This window comes from Ptychodera flava, chromosome 2, assembly GCF_041260155.1.
Source record: "Ptychodera flava strain L36383 chromosome 2, AS_Pfla_20210202, whole genome shotgun sequence".
NCBI classification, from domain to species: domain Eukaryota; kingdom Metazoa; phylum Hemichordata; class Enteropneusta; family Ptychoderidae; genus Ptychodera; species Ptychodera flava.
In genome coordinates this window covers 14349676-14372742 of record NC_091929.1, presented here as the reverse complement: position 1 = coordinate 14372742, position 23067 = coordinate 14349676, and the positions used below count along the sequence as shown (strand labels likewise).

Genomic DNA, 23067 nt, shown 5'->3' with positions numbered 1-23067 from the left:
GTCAACCCATAATTATCGGGATGAGTAGAGATCCGCCGCAACTATCATCCTTCCCGTTCTCAGAAATATGATGACTAAAGAATTTTAAACGGACAAAGTTACGTGGATCAGCTTGTATAACCAAAGGAAACGACATTCGGGAATCGTGACAGTTTCAAAGAGGATGTACATATAGGCAAGGAAATCAACAAGAATAGGCGGAGGTAGATAATACCAAGCGCCACATGTTTGAACCAATTAGGGGAGTCGTCTCATGTGTAGGAGGAAGTTAATTAGTTACCCAATGATAGGCGCTGTGGCAAAACAATACTTTCAAACGATCATTACCTGAGCTGCCGTTGATATCCATGGCTTTCAAATTTCTAGCCTTCATTATAACGACAGTGAGTCTCTCAGCCGTGGGCAGATAACTCAGAGAAAATAACAAATCACCCAATTCAGCTTGTTTCTATCAAGGAGAGAGAATAAAAGAGGATTTGGAATCAATAAAGCTACAGGAAATACCGCAAGCACCAACCAACGATACGCCTCCTACACAGACATAATGCCCGGAGGCGGTTTTCAGTTTATATTGATAACATGCTGACATTCGGAAGGAGAAGACGGTTTAATGGTTTTGTGTCGCCACAGTTACCTGTATGTCGTTATTGAAACTGTGTACATAAAGAACGCATTTATTTTGTATGATATGGCGACAGCACACTTCAGTTTCTGTCTTTAATCACTTCTCTTTCTGGAGGTTGTGTAAATTCGTAAAGTTGTTTGTCGTCGCAAATTATTTTGCATCGTGCTCCAAAGTTTTGACATCAGTCTCTGAAACTAAATTTGCATAACCCGCGAAGAATCAATTTCCACTCAACTGGTGGATTTTGTCCGATTCTATGCTGAAGGTAAAAAAACTAACATCAGAATGACATTGCCAGGTCTTTTGTTGTGTATGGATTGTCCCAGGAGATGAGACAGCTGGCCAGAGAAGGCTTTAATCAAGGCGGTAATAAGTTTGTAATATTTGCACAGTGACGTCATGCTTATTCATTTTTTATGACATATCAGCCCGGACAAAATCTACCGGCCCGTGGCATACCTGGCCAGTAACATTAAAACAGACCGTGTAACAAGTTATTTTATATTGTCGCAAAGTGAAAGCATCAACTTCCAATAATTTTAACCTATGATGTCTGTTATATTATTTTCCTATCTTTTTTATTAATTCTTTTTTTTTGTTCTACAGGAAAAAAAATCATGTCAAAATTATAGTCTAGTATTCAACTTGTCATACAGTGGATATGCTTTTAATAAATGGTTGTCCAATTTTATCGATGATAACTGAATTTTAATTTTAATCCGGATAAGGCGATATTCTCTATGTGAGAGCTCTTGTTTGTTCCAATTGTGTAATATCAATATACTATTAATATTTATCGGTGCATTTGCTCCATCAGTATACTGGTATGACAAAATGAAGTTTACTATACCAGTATATTGGTGGCTGAAATACAGTGACCTGATTGGTCGAGACGTAAACAGAACCGTGGCATATTTGCGATATAGCACCGTTGGCATACGGGCCGAGCTCTCGGCAACAGCAAAGGAACTTTTTTGACGTTCCACGCCAGACTTTCAATGTACTGTTATGATATAATAGCCATAAAGCAAACCCAGCGACGGTATATACCACTCGGTTTTGAAAAGTTGCACTCGCCATCGCTCGTGCATATATGTCGTGAATTGGTCAAAATCTCGTGGTATGCCGTCGCTGGGTTTGCTCTATTGCTTGAATATTTTCTTCACGGACGAAAAGAACAATCCTGGCTTCTTGAATACATTACTATCGAAGTTTTGGTTATAAATTGAGAAAGCTGGATGTTCGTTTGGTCGAGATATTATCATTTTACAACTTTTTCACTGATTTACCAAACGCATGTCATTGTACGTACCACAGTGCAGGGCTGAAGGTCACACCATACGTCAACTTCTCGCGAGACGTCAATCTCTCTAAGAATAACTTTAACTTCTCCGATGACGTCATGGCGGGAAAACTTGTCGAAGTCGTAGACGGTGAAATACAGGGTTTTGGTCTGCAGCTCGTCGTAAGTTGTTGGAAATTTGAAGGTTTCGTTCCACACGGGGTTCAATGTTCGCCTCTGTTAGAATATCAAAATAAAGAACTTGCTCAAATTATTACTTCAACAAAAGTAATGTTGCGTTTTAAAAATTGTTTTGGACACCTTTGTTCCAAAATTTATGTATTCTTAGGAGACAATATGACGTCATTGCCTTTGACGCATATTCTGCCTGTTGCTATGGGAGATATAAAACACGACTGGAACTAATTTGGGATAATGGGATTGTGAAGTAATGTGAATTTAATCAGCAAATGTAAGCTCATCAGCTTTTTGTTTTACGTTATACACTAGGTGTTATGAGTAATTTGTAATATTGCAACATTCAGCTATAGGGTACCTAACATTCTTGAGAAATTTTAGAAATATATAGATCCAACTGAAATTAGTTCCAATCGTGTTTATTGCTCATTTTTCTTAAGATTTAAAAAAAAGGTTGCAAGTTTTTATACTCGTATCACGGGAGTACGTTGAAGATACACGAAATGTCTGCGTTTTTCCTGGTTCGAATACGAACATATGGCTTGATTCAACATTCACATTGGAAATTTCCCTGTAACCCATTTCTACATGCGACTCACATCTCTTTGAAATTATAAAAGTATCAAAGTCACTTATTCGCACAAAGCTGTCATGCATCACGGCTGGCATTCAAGTTCACGTGTACCCACCTGTACTTGGGTCTGACGTAACTTTCGGTCTTCATCAGGAATTAGGAATACTTTGACGTAGGGGTCGCTCGATCCTCCAAAATCCATCTTGGGTAAGTTTTCAGCTAAAGGAAAGATTAAGATTTCTAGCCTTGAATATCGGCAAGATGGCGACTTAAGGCTACAACAACAATGCGCTCTGGTATCCAGTAAACTCATCAAAAATTGAAATGTCTGTTTGGCATTATATGACTTGTCAGCGATAGCTATCGTTAGAGATAATACGGGGTTAACAAAGGTTGCAAAAGATGTCTTAATTATTAGAGTGGCACGTCGGGTTAACATCCTCTTCTTCCTCAGTCTTTTTGAAAACAGATATATATATACACTCTGAGTCACGAAAATGAATTGACTTTATATATATATATATATATATATATATATATATATATATATATATATATATATATATATATATTATATATATACAGTCAATTCATTTTCGTGACTCAGAGTGTTTACAGAGATGTAAAGCTGACTTTGTTAATTGTTCGAGGAATATCATTCCTCGCGCAGTTCTAGTATATTTCTCCCTTTTGCTTCTGAAATATATGGCATATTTGTACAGTATGATTTGATGTAGATAAATACGTACTATTTTTTCAATAACCAAGGAGTGACGTAATGACATTAAATGCCTAATGGCTGTCAGCAATTATCAGATCTGTGTACGGATTACATTTCTCGGAAAATTTAATGCAAATTGGCATGTAAATATAGATTTTAACTGGCAAATAGACAGTCCAAAGGATATCATTAACATCGGACAGACAGACAAGCAGACAGACAGACGCACAGACAGTCTCGACTGGCTTCCCAGAATGCACTTACCTTGAAGTACGTCAACGTTTAAATCTGATTTGTCAAAGTCGTACTTGAGTTTGAAGTGTAGCTTGCCAAGTTTCTTAACTTTTCCTTGTTTTTCATTTTGCATAACAACAATATCATTACTCTTGGCGTACAAGTCGGGTTTTACAGAGCCTATTTCTGATTCGAAGAGACCGTTCGTTGATTCGCTGCTCACGCTGCCCTGCTCTGAATCCGAACCAGCGTTTGATGCTGCCGGTGAGGGCGGATTAGCATTCTTGTTCGGTGGCTGTATTTTGACTTTCTCCTTCGGGATGTAGAATTCCTGCAAATGACAGGAATTAAAAGATAAAGTGAAATGGGGAAAACACGTGAAGTATTTGTCTACGAGGGGAGTCCCTGTCAGGGCTTTTGCAGACTTAATACTCTTAGATAAACACATAGCCTGTTTTACCCGTGTCGCAGATTTCTTTTTTCACATCCATGAAGTATCTCACTGTATACTCATACCCCCAATGGTTTGGAGGGGCAGAGATCAATGAAAGGAGCTACCGCTAGATTATGTTCAATCCGCTTTTGGGGCTAAAATATTGTTATTATTACTTGTCAGACATTTTCTTTTTGAGCAACACTGTTTGGTCGGAGGAGGAGACTCTAGTTGAGGTGTCGATTCGTGTGAATTATTTACATGCATAGTAATGAACCTACAGAATCCGGCTGGCACGGATTATGCGCATCCGGGCCAGCCGGACAAAATCTAGACGTCTGTCGCCCGAAGAGTAACCCGAAATTTCATTAACTATATAACTCAATGGCATGCGCCAACTGACAAATAAACGCTTGTCCACAAGCCTCGCAGCGACTGCGCAGATGCCACAGCTAGTCCGCACCCTTCCATTAAATGTGTGTTGACCTTTGTGTCAACGAAAGACAACAAAATATGGTGACATAAATTGAAAAAAACTATGAGCGATGTTCAGTGATATTCAAGATTTCCGCTTACTGCAAAATATCTTCACGACATATGGAAGGAAAGGGACAAAGAGAATGCCATGGGCGTTAACCGTCTTCGGCGTCTTCTTTAATTCCCTTTTCAATTCAGAAGGAATAAAAATATCTTCTTTTATTAATTATTGATAGTGCATTAAACATTAAATCCTATACAGATAGATCGACATACGCGCTCTAAAACGCTATTAAGGTTTTTTTTTTAAAATTGCAATTGCATTTTCTGCATGTCGCATCGACCCACTTTCTTCAGCAAAAATTTAAGAAAATTGTAAGACAATTTACGTAACTTGATAGACGCAAGACGGTAAATCCCAAGCAATGTTTTCTGATTAAACGTAATAGCCTCTACTATCGATCACTGGGAATATAAGTGATTTATGAATCGCTTGAGAGTACAGTGAGAGAATAAGGCAAAAGTTCAAGTTTGCTGGAGAATGTTTATATCCGCCGAAGCGAACTGTGAAACATTATCATGTCTATAATCTTCAATATGATCAGGAAATTATTAAGACAGAAGTATGGTCCTGATGTAAAAAGTCTTTATCCTTCAGAGGAGTCTCGGTACGGGTTATTATTTACGACATTTGCCTGATTTCAGACGAAAATTTACTGTGCCGTATTCATGCACATATTTAATAATGTCAAATAACAACGCCGGAAATAATTCACTTTGGTGACGTGTACTTTACTGTTAATGGCTTCCCCCGTAACAGTACTGATGGACAGACAGCAGATGGACAGACAGATCACAGACAGACAGACAGACATGCAACAGACGGATACAGTATGGTGATACGTAAAAACCGGAAATATCATACTTTAACATGATCTGCAGTGTTTTGTATGTTTGCGCACGAATGAGCAGCGAGATAGAGACAGACAGACAGACAGACAGATAGACAGACAGACAGACAGACAGGCAGGCAGGTAGGCATGCAGACAGGCAGAAAGACAGAAAAAGAATTAGACAAAGGGCGAATACAGTGACAGCAAGACATAACCTGGAATCCAGGTAGATCTTATAGCTTTGTGCATTGATCACTAACTATATGTTTTTAGCATTGATATGTTTAAATTTTCATAAAAATTATTCATACATTCTTAAAACTGCATCATCGAAATACTGCCACATAGACATAATGTAAAAGCCACGGAAAATGTCCTTAAATAACCTTCTGTCGTATGTTCGAAGAGTTAAGTTGTATTTGGCTATCGGCCAAAATATACATCTGTGTAGCGTATTACTTTCCTGTACAACATTGCTTCATGCATGGAGAATTAAGAATTACATTGCATTAGAAAAAATACAATTACCGATTGGAGGCAAAATGCTGTCATCGGCTAATTTATTTATAGCTGTCTGTATCCAGGACACGAACCAAGCCTACTCACGCCGATTAATAGCAATTTTCTTAATGGAAAGGGGAAATCTCAAAACAAACACACACATGCACGAGTTTACATCAACTCAACAGACAATACCATCCACTCGAGATAAAACATGGATGGACATTTTGACAATCTTTCCTCTTTTCAAGTAATTATTTTTGAAAGCTTGGCAGGACGCGATTGTAATGTCTATAAAATAGGTGAGGATTGGTAATTTCATTTCAAGGTATGTAAACTCAAAGTGATCCTAACGACAACGATTTTCATCGTTCCGATCATTGGAAAAATCAAACATCTTGGCTCGATTCCAGAATTCGTTTATCCGTGTACTGGGAAAGCGTTACTATGAACTTTGCTTAGTTTTACAAATAATATTACGACTTAAACACTAGAAATATGTTCGGTTGAAAGTAATATGACACATCACATCAACATTTAATACTGTGGAACTAGCAAGACAATAAACTGTAGACAATCATACTGGATCAAAATCGCAAAAGATATTGGCATGACTTTTTTCAGGAATTTCATAATGACAATCAAATATTTTTGATGAACTGCATCAAATTTGTTGTCAATACCGGCGGCAAAATATTATACATTTTAAAATTTATCGAACACCAAGATCAATACTGAAATCCATGGAAAACTTTTACAGGGATCGGAATAAATGGTAATAATTTTCAAGCTGACACAGGAAGTCCACTCCTACAGGCTTGCTATGCTAAAAGGACGTTTGAAGCACAGCAAGGGGTCCTTCAAAATAAATTTCTGCTAGGGGAACCTAAGGGAACCTTACAAATAAACATAGCATTTCACACAATATATCTTTTATTTATAGAATGTACATTGAAGGTTGTGTTGTTTACAAATGTGATCTTTTATTATTTTTTGCCTTTATAATGGCATTTACAGTAACAGTGGCAACAGTGTGGCCAGGAGAAATATGGCGTCAACTACGTGAGGAGCTTGAGAAACAAAAAAGCAAACAAACAAACAAACAAACAAACAAAGATGGTTAAACTAAGGGGCACACGTACTGTGGCAAACGAACCTCCAGCTTCCCGCCGATCACTCTTTACGTCACGTCGTAAAAAATATTACAGTCAATTGCGGATAAAGATTATTTGAATTCTATGTCGTGTTGTAGAGATTCTTGTATGATTGTTTAATTTCCTGTAGATGTATACTAATTGGAATGTGATACTTAAATCAGTATGATTTCGTGATGAAGGCGTAAGGAATTTGAAGGAGACACTAACCTAAAATAAAGCCTTAAAGGATATGCTGGCCAAGAAGAAGGAAGTCACACAGAGTTTAAACGATTAAGACTAATCCAAGAAATATTGACGTCACTTCAATGATGTTATTGAGTTATAGAAGAATGTTGATTTTAATTGCATTCTGTTTGTCATCGTCTCATATTTTCGTTCTACGTAAAACTATAGTTTCTACGGTGAATTTCTTGGTCTTTGGACCTGAAGCTTTAGTAAACATAAAAAATAAAGGATATGATTTTGCTTTTTACTTATAGCGTAGTTTCGTTTTACGCCTTCGAAATTACCATGCGATATTAAAAATTAAACGACACAGAAAGATATTAGGCAATGAAATACAGTGAAATAAATCTAATTTTGTCCTAATTGTGCTCAGAAACTCAACGGAGAGTGCATTCATGACATGAAAAGCCACGGACGTTCATGTCCTTGGCAAGTACAAACGGGGCAATCACTTGCACGATTTTGATGACGCTGTGATTTCACGGGGGAGATTTTCCCAATTATGAACGGTCGCGCAGTCATAGCTATAATTACTGCAGTAAACACGCTAACATCTCGCCACTGAACCTATCTACTGACAACAATGAAGTCACTCCCAGTGGCAATGCAATTTGCAGTCAATTCAGGAGACCACTGACCTTCACTCTGACTGAATGACACATAACTGTAGTTTCGATTGACTATTCTTGGTGCGACCTTCATTGAAGGGACAATCTGAAACTCTTTTTTTCGTAAAGTCAATTCATCGTATGTATGGGATCAACAACGTACAGTATAATCCTTGTGGTAAAATGCGCCTTAGTGACACTTTGGGAGATCGTCAGTTTTTTTGCAACACATTCTGATCTGAAGCCTGAGTGAACTCATTTTGAAAGATGTGGAGGAAGTGATATTTTCAACATCTTGATGTTGTGGAAATATAGTAAACACGGATCATAGCTACCATTTTAAATTTCAAATATCAACAGAGTGTAGACAACCCATTGCTCTGACGCCAATATTTGCCCGCAGACCGATGATTGTCATTACTATTTATGAAAGAAAACGATTTAAAGTTTTTTTAAGAAGGCATGAGAAGCGTTTAAAGGTTCTAATTCTAGGTGCATCTTCCTTTGACTTTGAGTTCATAATTAATTCAGTAATTTTATTGATGCCTAAGTAATTTATCTATTCAGGCTTCCATAGGTTTGTGTTGTTCTGACTATAAAGAAGGCTGCTGACCAATGTCTTGTCGAATATCTGGAAAATACCTGAGGCTCTTAAAATGGGCACTGCAATGTTGTAACGCTGCATACAGGTCAGTCAGAAGACGTTCTGAGTGACTGTCTTTGGAATGGCAACTCTCTGCAAAGATGAACATTTTTTTTTCGTTTCAAATGTATGGCGTTCCGAGTAAGGCTTCATATCAAAGACTTATTTGCAACATCCAAAAACGCCTATAATTCCCGGTTGTATGCGCGTCACATTAAAATGGTCGATGACAGTCGATGATCTAAAGAGCGTGCATGTTTCAATTTGATGGCAAACGTTGAGAGATCGGCAATGCCTGGGAGTGCATAATATCATGCAAAACACGCCGGCAAATGCGTGATCACACAAGACCAGGGTCTGTGATGTGAGGCGGTGTGAATTTGTGATGGCCTGGATTACCTATGGTCTCCAATCGCACAAGAAAATATCACGTGACTGTCTTTACCCGATCATTTTGTTTCGGATATTATTTACGATGGTAAAGTCGTTTTTACAAATGTTTTACATAATGATGAAGAGACAAGGCGGAGTCGATTAAACCGTTTCGGCGATTTTTAAAGAACTACCTATAACAAAATATTCTATAGAAATTGCCGTAGATTTAGTACAACGCCAAAATGTCGATTTAAGTCGCAATGCATTCTATTGAGTATTTTACGGGTGCAAGCCCACAACTAGACTGGTTTCGCAACAACAAAGCTGTTGTCAGTTCTTACCTGGCTCGACTGCGTCACTAAAAGCTTGTTTGGATGCTCCGGTTCGGTGCCATCCCTGCAACAGCCGTGGCAGCACGCACAGCAGCTCACGTCCTCGTAGAACGGCAGTGAGCCCTCGCCGGATTTCCGTCTGAAGCCGTACGCTGTGACAACGACCACGCAGACACAGACACCGACGACGATTCCAAGGATAACCGTCATACCGAACTGTGAAAATACAATTGTAAAAACATCAGAGGCGGAAGTCTAACCAACAGCAAATTTACTCATAACGGCCACGTCGAAAAATACTTAAGTTTCTCTCTGTAGCTGACTCAAAATAATTTCGTTCCGTTGACTTACTAAATCTCAATGTACTAGCCTTTCCTTCGTCCGTATAATTTATTATACTCTGTTTAATGCTATCATCTCCTTCCAGGTCACTTGAAGAAATTCAATCACAAATCACAGTGCAGGCGAACGAATAATGTAGTTCAGGAAATAACACTGATGTTCTCGTCTTAATTTTAATGGTTTGTGCACAAGTATTACCAATTCAAAAATTATTGAATTCCTACCGGAGGGCACAAGATGATTTAGGTCGAAATTTCGCTTTCGGTTTGACAACATCAAACTTTAAAAATATTCGGCGATGAGTCACGGATAGACATGTACTATACATAATGGAATACCAGATATTTGTTCGACAGTGAGAAAAGCAAATATTTTTTTACAATTTTAGGTTGACTGGCCTGTTGTATGAGGACAATATGCTTCATTAGATTGTTAATGTAATATTACGTTACGCCAGCAACACAATCTGAATGCGCGCTATTTTGCTTCTATCTAATGTAATAAATGTACAGACATTTGAATTTCTCCTATATATCAATCTACCCAAATTCTTTGTCTGTATCTGTTTGATATTATCGGTCTGTCTGTCAGTCTGTCGTATATGTATGTATGTATGTATGTATGTATGTATGTATGTATGTATGTATGTATGTATGTATGTATGTATGTATGTATGTATGTATGTATGTATCTATGTATCTATGACTGGCTTACTAGATGTATTTTTCTCCTATGTTATAGCATTTGTCGCATTTGATGTGAGTTTGTGTATCAATCGTTTCATCTGTGTGCTTGGATCGTTTCTCCTTGCTCCGTGCCCTCAATGTAAATGTTGTAAATTTTAGAGACTAGTTAATAAAAACAGCTCAGAGATTCTTAAGAAGACCCTTTGGATTTACAATACAGTCTCCGACATCATTCACCACATTTAGGCTGAATACGGAAACATCTCCAAGAAACAATGTCAGTACATAGTTCTCAGTGAGGAAATTATCCCAATTTACCATTGCTTTTAGATACCTTCTCGTTGTCCGTTCTATATTTAGCGCACCAAGCAATGCAATTAGCGCTGTATTCACAAAAGTCGACATTGACCAAAAACTAAAAAAAACAAACGTAAAACCATGCACACTTTATTTGATCTTTCCTGAACAAAAAATTAAAATTCATTTGGCAAATGGCGTTTTCAAATCACGTATTGAACCAGTAAGTTGTACATGGTCGTCGTCTAGTTATTGACAATGAGAGAGAGAGTGTGTGTGTATCTAGAGAAGTGGATGTATTTGCATAAAAAACTAGTCCAACCAAGACTCATTCAGACCTGCAACCAATCTTTCGCCATCTTACGTCAATGCGTTAATTAAAGTGATTTTGAGTGAATGCGGTTATTTTGAAAACTGTCAATTAAAGCGCCCTCATTGCATCTATTGGTCAGAAACGCCATTTTAGCTGTGTTCGTGATTTTTTAGTAAGGTACGATATTATATTAGTGGCAGAATCCCACACTACAAAGCCGGGTTAATGGGGACAGTCGTCATTGAGAACTGAATTAGCCAAATTAAAACAGTTTACGATAGTCTTGATGTTAATACCCCCAAGTCTTACAAGATGTAGTGCGCTGTATAATTTGGACGACGTGACGCATTTGAAGTTATTTGGCAATATCGTGACAGCGTTTCGTAGCCCACGGATCTCTCGTTGAGGGAGGGCGCACACCCCCGCTGTGATAATGAATTGTCCACAGACAAATGAACTGAAGCACCCTTCGCAGCGGTTGTGGAAAGTGAGGCAGAATCCGCTTACAGGCAGGCGGATTTTCCTCCAAGTTGTGTTCTAGACACACCTTAATGTAACGGGAAATTGGAGAGAGAAGAAAGGAATAAAGGCTTGAGGGGTGTCAGTTGAGAAGCTGACGTGGCTGCACAAAATGTTAATGAATTAAAAATAGCGTCGGCTTAGTTTCCCTTTCTCATCATGTTGTCACCATGGAAACCATTGCAACGCAACGTAAACATAGACTGAATTGTTCATTTGTCATAGTGTAATCAACGGAGAGCATTTTTATTAGCCATCAATCAGTATGCCTCACTTAACAATGATTTCAGTCTGTGCTTTGTTTATGACATAATCTGTAGAAAACCAGAACGACTGAATTTTACTGCATTACCTAATTTACCTTTACCTGCTGGCGTGCTCCAATGGGCTTTTAATGTCAAGTTATCCACTTGTGTGGCTCGCAACAAATAAATTTTACAAGAGTTTGCAGATAAACTCAATGGAGTAATTGTGGCTCCATTAAGGGTCTGCCTAAAAGCTTACAAAAATACTTTGATTTTGGTCTAACCGTAAAACGCTGAAGTGCTTCTGAAAGTGTCGCTTTTGAAAAGTGAACGTCTTGCCACGCAGAAATGGAGAACGGAGAGAAAAGAGCATTTCAGAAATGACTGGTTTTTACTTCCATCCACCGCAAATGACGGGTCTGCGTCAGTAATTTTCAGCGACCAAACTATGAGAAGCTGTTTCCCTGGTAACCGGTCGAAATATTGCTATTTGGCTTTTGAAGACGCGCGTAACCATGGCATGATCGTCAATTAATTCAGCTACCAGAGAATCCTGGCTGTCTCGAACAGACAGCGATGAAATAAACCTGTCGCCAAGATTCAGAGACAGAGATTTAATTTCTATATTCGAGATGACAGCGAATGAAATAAAAAATTGCTTTCAACATGATCTCTCCTTCACTCTTTTTTTCTTGATTGTCTTCACAGTCATAATCTTAGTATTCATGTTTCTTTTTTCTCCGCCGGATTTTATCTCCAATAGCCGCTGTATGTAATGTTCTATGTATGTTTATATATATATATATATATAATATATATATATATATATATATAATATATATATATATATATATATATATGTACAATGTATGTATGTATAATATATGTATGTATGTATATATAATATTGTATGTATGTAGTATATATATATATATATATATATATATATATATATATATATATATATATATATTTGTAGTTGGCCTGTTTCTTTCTATTTTTTGTTCTTTTTAAAGATTAAGGTGCATCATTATTGTTGAGCACTCTGAAATAATTTTTGTTTTGGTGGTGAAACTCTGAAACCAAAGCATATTATTTTAATCGAATTTCAAAACGACTTGTAACCGTAGAGTAGATCCCAGCCTTATAAAACAATCAAAGAAAAGAGAGGTTACATATTTGTCTGACGATTGCATGATGCATGAAACTTACGTAACAGATATCATTACTTGCCCTTGAAGTATATCATATTTTAGCTATGTCTCCCATTCAGCACTCTATGAATGGGGTTAGTGATCGTGATAAAGTACCGATCAGGTAGACACAACCAACCGACAGGGCATTCACCCCGTGAGAATATATTACATGAAATCGCACACTGAACAGCAGATTGTTTTTTTCACTTTACGGCTTTGTCGTGACAGAGGAATCCTTCAGGACTATCGGCGGCATCAATTTTCCGTAATGAAAGGCAGCAATATTGTTGCAAATTATGTCTTGTTTTGATTGGTTGCAAGGCAATGGTGACGTCCATTATAATAGACGCGGGTTTCCAGTGACATTTTGGTTGTCTTTGGAGACAAAAGTGTTTCACGACATTATTTTGCAATCAGGGTATTGACGTAAAACAAAACGTGTAAAATGTGCGGCAGATTGCTAGTCTGTCAGAGGTTAATGACACTTAGAAGTTAGCCGTTGATCAGGCACAGCCATATTCATTTCTTGATAGCTGAAATAAAACAGTATTTTTCCCGGGAAAAGTCTATGCTCATCCAATTGTTGATTACACAGGAATAAAAAACATAATGTGAAATTAACGATACGTCATAGAAGCTGATCAAAGGGCCGCACCGCACAGGAGGAAATGCATGGCCAAGTTTTGGATGATATTGCAGATTTCGGTTTTCTTATACAAGCCAAATTAAATTTTATTTCAACCGTGACCTTAGGTATTGAAGCTAAACTGGTATTAAGGGAACAAAAGCACCACTGATATTGTTATAATTATACGCATACTTTTTATCAATTATCCGGAATTAAATTTGACCGAAATTTAAAATGGAAAAGACGGCAGTTAAACAAAGGCGATTGAAACGTTTATGAGACATATTAGTCTCGGTTACCCAGAATGCACAGCAGGGCTCTCATCCGGCCGCCCCTACACGCCAGGGGAAATCTTGGCAGTTGTATCGTACCCATCCATAAACTGATCCGAGTTATAAAAGTCGTAGTTCATAGTCATTACTATACTAACGAAGGATTTCAAAAGCCACTTATACATAACATAGAAGCTATATTTCGCGTGACTTTGTCTCAAACATAATAATTATATAATACATCAGATGCTCCAAGTACGCATCGCTCTTGTCCGTATTGCGCCATCTTTTTTAATAGGATTTTTCCAGACTCTGTAGGAAAGGCCAAATGAGAAACCCGCAGAGCACTCTGGGTAACCGACACTGGAGGCATATATGAAGCATATATAGCCAACCATGTGACCAAGAAATTGTCACATGATCCATAGCCAAATTACGTAACTAAAGGCTTTTATGATGGGCTATGATTCATGGTGAGATGATTATTGGTAGCGATTTTTTTGTTCTCGCTTTTGACTGTATGTACAGTATGATTGTGCGCACAGGGGACTATACAAACACCTACATCAAACCAAAACATCCTGTCATTCCTAAAACACAAACTAGCTGCCGTCATTGTAGATAATTGAAGCAAATACGTCATGACTGACCCATAAAAAGAAAGAGAATCGAAAGATTAAAGTAATTCAAAAGTAAACTTTCCGTCGTTGCTTTTAACAAATGTCATCAATCATTAGCATTTATTGTTACCAGGTCTACGGGATGTGATTGTGACGTAAGTCATTCTAACATTGATTATGAATTAAAATTCAGACTAATCAAAACATACATGCAAAACATACATACATACATACATACATACATACATACGTACATACATACATACATACATACATACATACATACATACATACATACATACATACATACATACATACATACATACATACACACATACATATACAGACATACATATACATATATACATACGTGTGTTCATGTGTGTGTGTGCCGCAGGCAAGCATGCACGTATACATATATATATATATATATATAATATATATCTATATATATATATATATATATATATATATATATATATATATATATATATATAAGTTATTATGTCAAATAGGGTGGCAGATCGCCTGTTTGGGAACTATAATCGATCGATCGATCAATGTCAAATCTTGCCGAGCAACTGCAAAGTTTGGTGCCATTAATTCTACCATGTACATTTGGTATAGAGAGAAATTAAAGTTAAAGATAAACAAAGTCTCTCTTGGTTTCAATTCGTCTCTAGACTCTACACGTCCCGTTATGTACGAACTCTCGTGTTTAAGGTCATCGATAATTCAACGTTGTGATATGTGCAACTAGTCCTATATCTTACCATGGCTTCACTCATGCGTGGTGTGCATTTGTAGTCGAAATGACGTCACTGTTGCAGACGAGTGGTTTTGCGTTTCCTCGTTGCTCAAGGAAAGATCAATGTATTGTGTCTGAGTTGTATGTTTTGAAAAGTTAACAATCCTGACATGACATTTCTGTCGGTACTCAGATGCCCCCTTTCCGCTTATTGTTATTCATTAATTTACAAAACATTTTGGATTGGTATGGCGCAGGTGCAATACGCATTAGTTTAAAGCGAAATTTTCATAATACACATACAGATGGCGCAAGGAAATGCAGGATGATGCGATTTGTGTACATAATAACAAAAAAGATGTCCTAACCAAAAGTTAACAAAAGACATTATATAGCTGTCGGCTCTGATTTTGCCGAAACGATTTTGCTGACAACTTTCGCTGATTCTATCTTCAATCTCGTTGCATAAGTTAACGGGAATTCACTTAAAGACATAACAAATTGAACATATGAAAGAAATTATCGTATATAATGCTACTTTGGGCTCGTATTTGTAGCTGTAAAATCTCTCTGGCAAGGACTTTATCAGGTCATCTGAGGATCGCTAATTCATCATTCATCTCGATTCTCGGAATTAAAGATCGACATTTAAATAATTGAAGGTTTAGTCTCCTTTCGAGGAATAACGCAACAGGTATTAGTGCGAAAAAGGGTTTAGAAAGGTCCATGCAATTTGAAATGAAGAATAGCGATCACACAATGAGGGGCAAATGGCAGAATTGTATTCAATACGCGAATATGAATATTTTTACAAAGCCGCGAGACGAATTCTGCAACATTATATATATTGTTGCAAGAATGCATAACCATACAGTGGATTAGTGTGTTGCTGTATACTGCTCTAACAGCATGACAACAACATATCTAAATTTTGTATTGCTGTGCTGAAAAGCATGGTGACGTCGAAATCGTGCATTATCCTGTCCAGAACATAACCGCGTGGTACAATGTTATTACATAATCTTAACAGAGCTGAAATTATCGATGCAGCCTTTTTTCCCTCTCATGGTGGAAGACGTCAAATTCGGCAGGGTCGTCTAGTTTGTACTGTAGCACCCGGCAGTTTAGCACGAATAAATAATGTGACAAAATAGATATTACAATTAACTTTACCGTCTGGTAAACTAATTGATAATGTAATGGATTAATCAAGCTTGGCGAATTACTGACAAAATGTAAACCAAGCATGTGACATTTATACGACGTACCATTTATCACGTTGCATTAAAATAATTATTTTACCCAAACAAGGGCAGTGGTCCAGCTACTTTGTACATGCTTCATGGCTGATAGATATATCAATCCTGTGCTTTAATTGACAGGCTTCAGATGCCAGCTGGTCGCGTCTGGGAAATCATTTTAATTTTCATATCGCTGACAGTGTGGACAAATCTTCCCAATGCGTTTTCTCTGACTAACAATACATTATTGATATGATGGTCAAGTCTTCGAGTGCGTCTCATCACGTAACAGAAAGTTAAGAATTACAAAGTTGGACTGATGCAAAATGAATTTTTCCGCCAAATCTGCTTAAATTCTGTCTCATATCTCCATCCTGCGATTCACGCTTTTTCTCGATCCAAGCCGACGTCACTAAGTATTTAATACCCTCACTCAATATCATCAAACGAATGTGCCATCTGCTGGCCATTGAACAAGTAGCAGATATTTTTTCCGTCAACATCCATCAGTTGTCACATCTTGCAATGGATGGCTTGCTAAGGCGTTAGAGGTCGCTTTGACATACGTGGCTGAATATTTTTGAGTTTGAATGTGAAGGTTATTCATTAAAAGCCACTGAGCGTTCTGGCTTGGGAGGAATTTGGCAGATTAGGGAATTGAAATTACATACACCCACGCCTTGCTTAGAGTATGTTCCAATTTGATTAGACATGTCGACAACTACTTAGGCTTATAAAAAACTACCCAGTCAAAAGGAAACCCGGATGTGGCTGACAAGAAGACATCGACAAGTGCATTTCAAACTGATGTCAAGAATACTAAGTCCTTTTTAAACTTCAATTAAATAAAAGGCCAATATGACATGTGGTAATTTCAATAATCACGCCGTGCTATTCTGTGACAGTTTACATACTCCTCTGAATATGCTGTGATGTAAACACCTGTGATTGCACATTTGCTTCCCGGTAACACTAATGCCGCCTAACACGAGAGACATCAAACAATCCACCAACTGTTTTAAATATCACCTAATCACCTGCACTGCTTTTTATATTTACCATAAGGTACCCGAGGACGTGGGCTTTTATGTTTTCCTGGAAAATGAATGTAAGGAAGACAAAGATTTCCATAATTCTTGGTATGGCATAACGTGTCATGAGTATTCCTGGTAACAGTTCTTGCTTTGTTTCAGCATTTTTTGTAGTCTGGGAAATCGTGATCCACGTAATGTACGTCAGCTTTCTGCCAAAAGCAAAATGCCAATCTGCTGTCTCTCCCCCTTTGAGAGACCCCATGGATATACTTTAGCAGTAGAAGGATAACAGTTCCAACAAAAAGGAAAGAAGAGTTATGGGGGTCTTCATTCCGTGAAGAGAATATATCACCAGAAACGCACAATTTTTCATGTTGCCATTCCTGTTTTGAAAATTATGACTCACTTTGAATAAAAACGCATCTTGTCTACCTCATGCTAATTTCACGTAAAAAGTCGATATTAATGCGCTCGAATAGTGTTCATGTAAATAGTGCCAAGCAGTATTAACAGATCAAAGCAGGGCTCGAAATTAACTTTTTTCCCTGGTAGTCTACTTGGGCTACCATTTTCTGAAGTTGGCAGCCCGGTGACAGTGGCTGGTAGCCCATGCATATTTTAGATCATGGGTATCTTTTTTCGTTAACCAGACAAGAAAAGGCTATTTTACAAGATTCTGCCCATGAAGTGAATTTTCTAGTCTTTTGATGTGTATACTTGCACACCTTTAATACCCAAGGAAACAGGTATAACGGGCGATATTGGGACTCAAAATTTTGTGACCTAATAACAACCCGTTTCACTCTCAGAGTTGTATGCAAATTTTAAAAGTCGCCATGACAAATGACAACAACACGGCCTTTTCAGCACTAAGACAGACTACAAATAGACCACGGCCCTTCTGTAGGGAGGAGGCATAATTTTAGTGTCATTGTGATTGATACATAATTGATCAAAATGCAAAGAGAATGCGTTTTTATCGGCCATCGTTCTTGTGCCTGTCATTCAAGTACGTCAGTTCAGATATTGAAACTTTGTTGCAAAGTTCCACCGCAAACGCACGGTCGGTCGTCTTCGTAATTGCCATAATAAAGTAAATTATGGCCAATTTCTGTGCCCAGCTGGGTTTGACCGCATTTATCTAGCTCGTCCCAAAGTGACGGACCAGACATGGCATGCCAAGTACTGACTGAGTTTCAGGTCCCTGGCTTTGGTAGTCCGTGTGGTCTACCATTTCATGGATTTCGGTAGCCCAGGAGAAAAGTTAGTAGTCTGTGGACGCGGGACTACCGAGCCCTGAAAAGAATAAAATTTGAAACAATAAACAGTGACAGCAGGTGTCTGCAAGAGCAACTGCATCCTTGAAACTATGTCATGTATTGCAATTGCCCCTTGGTGTTTACACCTACTGTAATCCATCTAGGCCTTCTCATAACTTTGGATAAGTTAACGTCTAGGTATGGCTGTCATTCGATTGTAATTTGATTGATGGATAACTGTGCCTTGTGTAAATATAGGTATGATTGATCATTCAACACAAGCCAGATACGAGATATAGGTATGAGCATTTCGATCAGTAAATATACCTTCTGGACAGGACGTTGGAAATAAGTTGATCTATTAGGTGTATGAATAATTTCTTGTCCAGCAGACGATATCGCACACACTATAGGGACTCGTATATCTTTGCAACAATTTCTTGCATGCCGATGGAAAACAGTCCTTACAGTTCACTTCTAACAATCACCCCTTTGTGAGAAGATCACACTGAAAACGTGACATTATCATAAATATTGGGGATATTGGAATAGGATAGTTGCAGAGTGGTTATTGGTGTCACTAGTGGTAGAAAGCTTACTTTTGTACTTTTAGTAGCATACATGTAGGTAGCGACTTTGTATCTGAGAGATGTATTTTGTATTTGTACTTGTTTGTAATTGTATTTTCTGCTTTCAAAAAGATTTACTTTTAAACTTGGTTTGACTCTGACACTTTCTGAGCAGTGTTACGCTATGTAATGTACCCTAGCATATATTAATGAGTATGCTATCCGGCGTAGGAGTATGCTTATATTTTTGCCAATGGACGGCTATCAAAGGCTAAGAATTCAATTTATGTACAAATATTACCGTACTTCCATTCCCGAGATTAGCTATAAGAATGAACAAGTTTTACGAAACTTATATAGTGACATTTTCTTGAACACGAGATTCAAGATAAAGTCGACATGCTTACGCTCTGCTGGCTCGACAGCGGACATCAATGTAAGTACTTCAACATTATTCATCGAAGTAGATTGCGGAAATTCAAACCCATGTCATAATTTTTTCTCGCAGAGTCGTCCGTAAATACAAATTTTGTCTGCGCTAGCTCATATTGAGAGAGTTTCGAACATAAATCAAATAGTATATGTCCATTATCGCTAGCCTTTCCGATCTTCACCGTGTCCTGAATTACACGATTAATTAACCCACTTTATGATCACCTTGTGAATCTTCTGTAATTTGATATGACGTGCACTTGACATTTAGGACAAACTTGTCCCTAGGTGCGCACGCACGCTAATTGCATTGCTCGTAACACGAGCATAAAATACTTGTTCGAAGCTTTCAGCGACCGTTGCCTCGGCGACAAATTGCCCTCGTTTCTGGCAAAAGGGAAACCATTTCATTCCAAAAGGAGGTACAAGGGAACCATATCAGATAAAGCACAAACAATTCACAAACTCTAAGTTTGCAAACATGAAAGATCATAGTTTTATGATTTGGGTGTTTTAGTATGTAGATATATCTCGAATATTTACAATGGATCACATTGCAAATGTGTTTACTTTAAGTAGAACATTGCTCAAAGAAAAGCAAATCGCATAAGGGCCAGTACATGTACAATATAACTGCATGATATTTCCATGGGTGTGCAATAAAATGTGTCAATTAGGCACACACTTACGCACATCAAAAATCGGTAAAAGTATACGCGCAAAGTCAGTCAGTCACTTATATATACGCATGGAAGAATGTTATTATGCATATTTGCTATGTTTACATACGAACTGTCATGCAACATCCATATGGCAGTCAGTTAATTTAAAACCCTTCAGTTTTTCAGGGTCAGATATAATCCAGCATTATATAGGAGCCTCAAAACTTAAAGCTCACTCACGCTACATTATATCAGTAGTGTAGACGCATCACAATAGTTTGTACTACAACTGAATATTTGTGATGAATTGCGACATGAAGAAATCGTAATTTTAGCAAGCGTCTTTTGTGTCAAGTCACATACGAGCTACAATCCCATTCAAAACTCCCCTGATTGTCTTTCAAAGGGTTGTCCTCAGACGGATATAAGCCCGTCTGATCGTTAGGAAAACCACTTTACGACCTTTGCTTATTGCAATTATGTCACGACAGACAAGGTATATCAAATATTGACGAGAGTTTTCAAAACGTGCTATGCCCAGCTTAAAGGAAACATGGTTTAAAATGGAATATCGAGGAATAATAGTCTTCTTGTCTTTGTCATGTACAGGGAAAGAACGCAAAACAACATGTCATGAAGAATCCAAAAGATAAGGACGAGAATAAACAAAGGCATGACACCAGAGAAAATATTGTTGAAAATATTTAGCAACATAAGAATTTTGAAAAAATATTACAAACGGAAAATAACATCTAAAAAAACCTCTTTGTATTATTACCGTTGACGAGACTTGGGCATGTGGTTCAAGTCTATTTACAAAGACGAAGTCATGACGTCTGCATTGGTAAACAGATTCGTTTAATAATAGGTAAAGAACAGCACACAGTATTGCTGCTTATACGTGCTAATTTAATTTAGGACGCGATCCAGTACGGTTCCAGGGTCCCACTTTGTCAAGTGACGGTCGGCATCTTTAACAAGTACGTGTCTTGATTGATATTATTGTAATGTGTTGACAGTAATAAACAACACTTAGTATCAGTGATTACACACATTACCGATAGATTACAACTGCTCCACTGCACTGTCTCTAATGTTTGGTGGTTGCAAAACATCTTGTTGTCATGTATATGTGTGCGATAATTTATTATGAGGTATAACCACAACTTTACAGCCTTTCTGATGATGATATGATCACACAACTATAATTGAGGCATACTCGGTCCGATTAAATCAGCGCAAGAGGGCAGTTCTCTAGGGTATGGGCATTCAACATACACATAATTATCTTATAGTCGATGCCAAACTGTGCCAAATACACTGGGTCTTTTTTCCTTGTCGCGTCTGGACTAATATTGCAGGAACATGGGATCGATATCTTGCTGCGATTGCTCTAGAACTTTGCTACATATCTCTTGACTAATATAATCAATCATCGACAATTTTATTCAGACTTTTCCAACAGAAAATGCAATATGGATAAAAACATCGCAAACAGACAAACGGATATTGATATTAGTATATGATCACAATATTTACTTCATTAAAAATTGCTGGATGTTTCTTTCATCTCAATCTTAAATCCCAAACTGTCAACACCAAATCTGCCATCTGTCAGTCACCCTACATTGACCTCTAATTGGCCCGGGGAAAATTCAGTGTCGCCTTGCCTTTGTAACAAAGAGCGGTAACACAAGAAACCGGTTCACTGTCATATCTCCAGTCTGATGTTCATTTCAACATGCTTTGCTCAATATCATTCACTTTGGAAGCATCAATAGGGGCGTGTCATCAATAACTATTACTTCTTTAAAGGGAAACCGTTGAAAATTAAATGAGAATTGTTACTCACGATGACGAACCTGTGTATCTGTGAAAAACGTACGGTGTTTTCTTGAAAAAGTGACAGCCCGTATTCCGCAGAGTGAAGCAATAGCAAAAATATATTACAGGGCAACGCCTAGGTATATTTATTGTAAAACAACACAAAAAAACGGAAGCATAATCCCTACGGCCTTCATAATTTCCTCGTGTCTTCAAGGAGACGTATGTTTACGGGAGCTCAGGTATGTTAATGCATGGGCATAGGCTTACATTCATGTAAAATCAGTTTGAACATACTTTTTAATCAGACCTGGTCAGAAAATTGTGAAAATTGCCAAAAATATGTTTCGCATTTGATTAAGTTGAAATTTACCATAATATATTACCTAAGTCAGGTCACGTGACCATAATCTGTTATTTTCCCGCCAAAATTGTATATTGCAAATAACTGTATATTCCAACCGCTAAACATCAAAATATTTAAAATATTATGACAAATTAATGTAAAATAGGATGGGAACTTGTGTTAGAACTAGTGGCAGATGCAAAATTATTGAATTTTGAATAACATTTCTTCACAAAAAACAACAAATACAATATTTTTGACGTTTTACATGAATATTTTGAATATCAGAAAGAAGAATAGATAGAGTTTCATGAGTGCCATGTATTTTTGAAAGAATATGATAGATGTTGTTTCCAAAAGTGCAAAGAAAATCAAGAAAATTTAACGGCTTACGGTTGGAATATTAAAATTAATAAAAACGTAAATTTTGGCGGGAAAATATCAGATTTGGTCACGTGACTCAACTCGTCAAGATTTAGGCAGACATTTTTTTAAAGAATTTAACAATTCCAATAATTAGGCCAAATATCAATCAAATCTGGTGGTTTTTAAAGAT

The 23067-nt window shown here is 37.5% G+C and overlaps 2 protein-coding genes across 4 annotated transcripts in view; one reads left to right on the top strand and one right to left on the bottom strand.

Annotated features, from left to right (window-relative positions):
• LOC139115422 (synaptotagmin-12-like) overlaps window positions 1-23067 on the top strand; it is a 402617-nt gene that overhangs the window by 188409 nt on the left and 191141 nt on the right. The gene's annotated exons all lie outside the window — the stretch shown is intronic.
• The window catches only part of LOC139115380 (synaptotagmin-6-like), a 64919-nt gene that overhangs the window by 6810 nt on the left and 35042 nt on the right, over window positions 1-23067 (bottom strand). For all 3 annotated transcript variants that reach the window (XM_070677450.1, XM_070677466.1, XM_070677459.1), the window contains exons 2-6: window positions 9288-9494; window positions 3665-3965; window positions 2795-2898; window positions 1938-2144; window positions 328-448 (exon numbers count right to left, since the gene is read on the bottom strand). In XM_070677450.1, coding sequence (XP_070533551.1) covers window positions 328-448; window positions 1938-2144; window positions 2795-2898; window positions 3665-3965; window positions 9288-9488 — 934 coding nt within the window. In that variant the 5' untranslated portion in view covers window positions 9489-9494. The remainder of the gene's footprint in view (window positions 1-327; window positions 449-1937; window positions 2145-2794; window positions 2899-3664; window positions 3966-9287; window positions 9495-23067) is intronic.